The sequence below is a fragment of the Chrysochloris asiatica genome, unplaced genomic scaffold (genome assembly GCF_000296735.1).
Source record: "Chrysochloris asiatica unplaced genomic scaffold, ChrAsi1.0 scaffold00007, whole genome shotgun sequence".
NCBI classification, from domain to species: domain Eukaryota; kingdom Metazoa; phylum Chordata; class Mammalia; order Afrosoricida; family Chrysochloridae; genus Chrysochloris; species Chrysochloris asiatica.
Genome location: NW_006408525.1, coordinates 32,852,554 through 32,859,628, shown reverse-complemented (window position 1 = coordinate 32,859,628; position 7,075 = coordinate 32,852,554). Strand labels below are relative to the sequence as shown.

At 36.9% G+C, this 7,075-nt stretch overlaps 1 protein-coding gene across 1 annotated transcript in view; it reads right to left on the bottom strand.

Annotated features, from left to right (window-relative positions):
- EFCAB13 (EF-hand calcium binding domain 13) overlaps positions 1-7,075 on the bottom strand; it is a 78,438-nt gene that overhangs the window by 34,878 nt on the left and 36,485 nt on the right. Inside the window, 2 exon segments of the mRNA XM_006833722.1 lie at positions 1,922-1,996; positions 4,970-5,113. Coding sequence (XP_006833785.1) covers positions 1,922-1,996; positions 4,970-5,113 — 219 coding nt within the window.

Genomic DNA, 7,075 nt, shown 5'->3' with positions numbered 1-7,075 from the left:
ACTCACCAACCACTCCTGGATATTCTACCCAGGTTAACTATGAGTCAGAACCAACTCAACGGCACTTAACAACAACAACATGGTCTAAGGTATAGTTCCAAGCTCATTTTTTTGCCTGTGGAAATCCACTTGTCCCAGGACCATTTCTTTTTAATCTTTTTCTTTTTCTTTTTTTTTTTTTACTTTTGACTGTGAATTGAGTGAAGGTTTACCAAGCAGATCATCAGTTTTGTATTCAACAAATCATAGTTTTTGTGTGTGTTTCATCTCAGTGATTGCAGTTCCCTCTATGTAACAACATCACCTCCCCCACTTCCTCCCTGTGTTTCCCATGTCCACTCCGCCTTCTCTCTCAACGCATTCGAATTTTCCTCTCAGGTAGGTACCCTTTTGATCTCAAATGGTTGAACCTTCTATGATGTACATTCCTCCCTAGTGATGTTTTCCCCACTATTTATCTGTCTATTTGTTGGCTGAGAGGCTAAGGCAAGAGAAAAATGAAATGATCCCAAGCACAGAGGGAAGAATGGCATATACTAAGAAAAGGAATACCTTTCCATTACCTCAAAAGAGGAAGTGAGAAATATTTAAATATGTTTAGAAATTTAGCATTGTTTAAAACGTTGTGGTAGTTCTTATCAGATGGCTTCCATTTACTCTTTAAAAAGCAAAATCTAAATGTACAAGAAGTAGTGTGGAAATTTGAGGAGAATGGAGATTTTTTAAAGACTTTTTTTAGAGAGTAGGAGAATGAGCTAACTGAATAAAAGAAAAATCACACAATTCCTGGGTAGTATTGAGGAGCCTGGTATGGCACTGTAGGATAAGCAAGGTCACTTTGAACCACAAGGTTGGTGGTTCAAACTCACAGCCACTCCTCAGAAACCCTATACATTGCCGGTCAGAAGAGCTCTTGTGGCCCAGTGGCTAAAGTCCTCAGTTGCTAGTCCAAACGTTGATGAATCGAAACCAACAGCTGCTCCGCAGGAGAAATATGTGACAGTCTGCTTCCGTACAGATACACAGTTCTACTCGGTCCTAGTGGATCACTATGAGTTGGAATGAATTCAGTGGTTGGGGTTTTAGTTTGGGGTTGTTTGGTGTTGGGTTTTTGGGTTTGTTTTTTTTTTTGTATTGAGGGTCAGCAGACATTTATGACCAGGATTTTTCCGTGGTACTTCTTTAATTTGCTCAAGCTGTGTGATTTTTCCCCAGAAATGCTGTTAGCTACAACTAGATGGCAGATAATTGGGCTCATTCAGGGTTGTACATTTCTAAAGTTCTAACTTCTCTCAATAGAGTATAGAGATTTTATTCCATTAAGAATGCACATGGCCTTAAATTTCTTTACAGTGAGCTTCCTTATGGCAAAAATTGTTATTTTCATCTTAGCACACTCACAAGTTAATATAAAGCCTGGTACATTGTTGTTGTTGTTGTTAAATACCATCGAGTCAGTTCCCCCTCATAACAACCCTGTATAGGGTTTCCAAGGGGCAGCTGATCAACTTGAACCGCCCATCTTGAGGTTCAAACCAACCCTGCAGTCCAGTGCATTAACCCAGCCACTAAATATTCCTGAATAAATCCGAAAAACTGCAAACAGCTGGAACCAGAAATTCTGCTTGTTAATGCTCAGCTATAGCCACTAGATGGTATCACTTTCTCAAAGTAGGAAGACATTTTAAATCTGCCACGTGGTTTTAAAGTCTCACATGGTTCTTGCTCCCTATGACAAAGTGAGAGGGTGAAAAGTATATGATAGTGACTTTCAATTTGCATGTGGAAGTTGTGACGTAAGGAGTAGATCATGGAGATGATTAAGGCCAAATGTAGCAGCAGTAACGCTGGCTTTCACTCTTCTAAAATCTACCAAACCAACTGTCTGATCTACATAGAGCACAAGGCAAGATGTTCTTACATAATTTTTCAGAGAAGCGCTCCGTGTTCTTCATCATATTATCTGCGAATTCTTTAAAATGCACTTTTTTCATTTCTAAAAGAGAAACACATTTTCTTCAGTATCATTAAGTATTAATTACTAAGACAAATGCTGATCTATGTGAAAACAAGCTATAAATTCTGGAATATAGAACTAACATAACTATATTGTTGTTTGGTGCCTTTGAGTCACTTCCATCTCATACCAATGCTGTATAGGGCTTCCAAGGGTTTTAAATCTTTTTCAGGAGCTGAAAGCTTCCACCAACATATTTATAGCTACCAACTGATATTTGTCAATAAAAACATATAGATGTTAAGGGAAACCGCAACTTGACTTGTAGGCAAAAATCAACAAGAAATTAATCAAAATCATTAGGATCTCTTTCACATGTGCAACATTTTCAACTTTTAACATACAAGTGCATTATCTTGTCTTGACCTTACAACAACTTAATAAAATATGTAGATGAATCATTAGCATATTCTTTTACAGATTCAAAATAATTTATCAAAATGTTATTTAAAATCATTTATATGATAATGTGCCTTTTTCCAAGGTCACAGAGGAAACAAAAGATCAGGGATTAGAAGCAACTTCTCTTGACTTCTGCTTTCTTCCACACCAGGCTACCTAGACACACAATGTTGAGATCTTCACTCCAGTGTACTGGCAAATACCAAACCCATTGTTGTGTGTTTGCATCCAACTGTGATGAGCCTATGTATGTCAAGTTAGTGGAAGCATTTTATGCTGAACATCAAATCACCCAGATTAAAGCTGATAACAACAACAAAATAGGGAAGTGTGTTGTTGGCTGTTGCTAAGTGACCGCTGCAAAATTTAGCAGAAGGAAAACCCTGTAAAGTGGTTGGCAGTAGTTGTGTGGTTTTTAAGTGTTATGCCAAAAAATCTGAGGTCGAGAATATCATAGAAGAATATTTCAAATGCAAGAAATGAACAAATCACAAATGAGGTTCTTAAGAAAGGAAAAGAAACATTTTAGCAATAATTTTATACTTAGAAAATCTCCTCCTTGGAAACATGTAATTCCCAATAAGATTCTAATATTAAAATAAATGTTTTAATTCTTAAAAGGCTTTCCATAGGTATGATGAGCTTTTGATTACCCAGGTGCTTTGTTCACCCCATTGGAAAACAAATTCGACAGCAATTATAAAAGATGAAGCACAGCCTATTCCCAGGACAGATTAAATATTCCTCTGAGCAATTTACTTCAAGGAATACCAAACTACTCTGTGTTCATAGCCAAATTTTTGGAGACCTAAAAAAATGACCTTAAAAATTTCTGGGTGAAAATTAATGAAAATGTAACATTCCCTAACAAGAATATGTTACTTTTTAAAGCAATAAAAAAAAAATTTATAACAATAGTTTTAACATACATGAATTATGAGACATGATAATACACAAATGTGAACTCACGACCCAATAGAAAAACAATCTCATTAGCATTGTATCTGCTTCTGGATTCTTCCCATTTCATTCTCTTTCTTTCCCCACGAAGAAAACATTTCTGAATCTTTTTTTTTTTAATTTACCAATCTCTTTTTTATATGTAATCTTAAACATAACAGATTATTCTTTAGTTTTCTTGCTTCTTAGCTTTATAAAAGTTGGTATCAAACTTTATACAACCTAAGGCTTCCAATATAATTCAATATTGTATTTCTAAGAACTATCCATAGTTTCATACATAGTTATAGTTCCTTTTCACTAGCGTATAGTTTTCCATTGGACTCTTGGTGTGGCACTGTAGGATCAGCGCTGGCCTATGAACCACAAGGTCAGCAGTTCAAACCCACCAGCTGCTCCTCAGAAACCCTCCACAGGGTGGTCACTATGAGTCAGAACCAACTTAGTCTCACACAACCACCATCACCACCATTTATACATTCTGTACCTGCACATTTGTGTTGTTTCCTTTTTTGTTTGTTTAGTTTTTGTTTTTGAGATCAGTTCTGTGGTGAACATTCTTGAGCATATCTCCTGGTCTGTGAATGCAAGTGATGGTGGTGTTATACCATCAAGTCAGTCCCAACTCATAGTGACACTGTATAGGGTTTCAAAGGAGTAGCTAGTGGGTTTGAACCACCAACCCTTGCAGTTAGCAGTCCAGTGCTTATCCTACAGTACCATATATTTATAGCTAAGAACGAAATTTCTGAGCCATGGAGTGTAAAAAGTTTAGAGGATACCACATACTGTTTTCCAAAGTGGTTTTTTCACTTAGATCATGTTTGTTGTTGTTGCTGTTAATATACCATCGAGTTGGTTCCAACCCATAGCAACCCTGTATAGGGTTTCCAAGGAGCAACTGGTGAGCTTGAACCACCAACCTTGCAGTTCAAATGGCTTTGCTGTCTGGCGCATTAACCTACAGCGCCACACCAGGACTCCATATCATTAGCAACATTGCTCATTTTTGCAAACCTACTTGGCATGAAAATGTATTTCACTGTGACCTAAATTTTGTACAAGCTTGATTACTAGCATCTTTTCTTATGATTATTAGCAATTTGTATCTCTACATAGCAATTTGTATTTTCCATAAGAAAGGTGGGTTAATTTTTTGGTTTCCATTTCCTTTATTAGGAGCCCTGATGGTTTAGAGCTTATCCTACAGCACCCCACCAGAACTCAGAAAAGAGTATTGTTGTTGTTATTAAGTGTCATCAAGTCGGTTCCGACCCACAGAGACTCTGAATAGGATTTCCGAGGAACAGCTGGTGAGCTTGAACCGCTGACCTCGAAGTTCAAATGGCTTTGCAGACTGGAGCATTAACCCACAGCGCCACACCAGGACTTAGTACTAGTTATTTCTAGATACTGTGATTCTGGGTGAATGTTTCCATCCTTCAGAGTATTTTTTAACTTTTCAGTACTGGTTTAATATTTATGAATTTCTCCTAAAATAATAAAATCATTATTCTGAGGGGAAAAAATTATAAGCTGAACCTCCTTTCTGAAGTGTAGATCTAGTTTACCTGAAAGTGTATCACTTACCATCTACTGGAGTCAACGCTTGGATCTTCTCAAATTCCGGTTTAGAAAGATAAACTCCAAAATTTTGAAGACAAGTATTCAAATCCCTACAATCCATATTTTCATCTTTGATTTTATCAATGGCTTTAATGACATCAGGCAAAACTGAAAATAAGGAAATATGTTAATAAGTATCTAAAATGGAAAGTATAAGTAATAAATAAGAGTTTTAGTTTTACCACTAAATTAGGGAAAACATAAGTCACTTTAGAAATGTGGCATAGTAACAGTATAACCAGAATCTTTAACAATACTGAAAACAAATGCTTCAAAATTAAAGTCAAAACCACAACATAAGACTGTTCCATAGTCTCTGCACCTAAGAAAGCACCAATTTAATTGCACTGAATATACATAGAAAAAGTTATTAAATTTCAGCATTTAATTTCCCAACAATTAAAAACTCCCTGTTGTTGTTGTTAGGTGCCATGTAATCAGTATCGACCCATAGTGACCTTATGCACAGCAGAACGAACCTAGTAGCCCATTTTTTAGTAGCAGAAAATTTTATTAAGGTATAATTTACATACATAAAACTAATCCACTCACTGGTTTTTAGTAAAATTATAGAACTGTATGACCATCACCACAGCAATTTTACAGCATTTCTATCACTCTTTAAATTCCCTCAAGCCTATTTGCAGTTTATCCCCAGTCCCACCACCCTTCTGCTTTCTGTCTCTGTAAATTTGCCTTTTCTGGACACTAACTATAAATTGAGTCATGAAATATGTAGTCTTTTGTGCCTGTTGTTGTTGTTAAGTGCCATCGAGTTGGTTCTGACCCATAGCGACCCATACAGGGTTTCTGAGGAGCAACTGGTGAGCTTGAACCACCAACCCTGCAGTTCAAATGGCTTTGCAGTCTGGCACATTAACACCAGCACCACACCTAGCTCCCTTCATTTTGCATAATGTTTTTAGATTAATTCATGGTATTGTTAGGTGCCTTCAACTTGGCTCCAGCTCATAGCGAACCCATGCAGAGCAGAACGGAATACCACCTGGTACCTGCGCCATACTCACAGTTGTTATTATGCCTGAGCCCACTGCTGCTGCCGCTGTGCCAATCTATCACGTTAAGAGTCTTCCTCTTTACACCCTTCACTTTACCACAAGCATGATGTCCTTCTCCAAGGATTGGACCCTCCTGACACATCCAAAGTATCAGAGATGAAGCCTCACAATACTGACTTCTAAGGAAAAATCTGATTGTACTTCTTCCAACACAGATTTGTTTGTTCTTCTGGCAGTAAATGGTATTTTCTATTACAACACCAGAATTCAAATATAGAAATTTTCATACAGTCTTCCTTATTCACTATCCAACTTTCACATGTATATTAATCAGGTGATAAAAAAAATACCAAGGTTTGAGTCAGACATACCTTAGTCCTCAAAAATCTTCACTCTTGAACACTTGAAAGAGGTCATGTGCAACAGGTTTGCCTAATGCAATAAATACATCGTGTGATTTCTTGATTACTGTTTTCTCAAATGTTGACTTTGTATACAAGTAAAATGAAGTCTTTGACAACTACAATCTTTTATCTATTTATTACGATGTTATTTATTGGTCCAGTTAAAAGAATTTTTGTTTTCTTTACCTTGAGGTGCAAACCATACTGAAGGCTATGGTCTTTGGTCTTCATCAGTAAGAATTGTAAGTCCTCCTTGCTTCCAGCAAACAAAGTTATACCATCTGCATATCACAGATTATTAATGAATCTTCCTCTGATCTTAATGTCATGCTTTTCTTCATATGATCCAGCTTCTCTGATTATTTACTTAGCGTACAGTATGGTGAAAGGTTACAACCCTGGCACACACTTACCTGATTTTAAACCACTCAGTGTCCCCTTGTTCTGTTTGAATGACTCACTCTTGGTCTATGTACAAGTTCCTCATGAATACAATAAGTATTCTGGGATACCCATTCTATGTAATGCTATCCATAGCTTGTCATGATCCTCACAGTCAAAGCCTTTATATAGTCAATAAAGGCACAGGTAAACATCTTTCTGGTATTCTCTGTTTCCAGACAATATCCATCTGATGTCAGCAATCA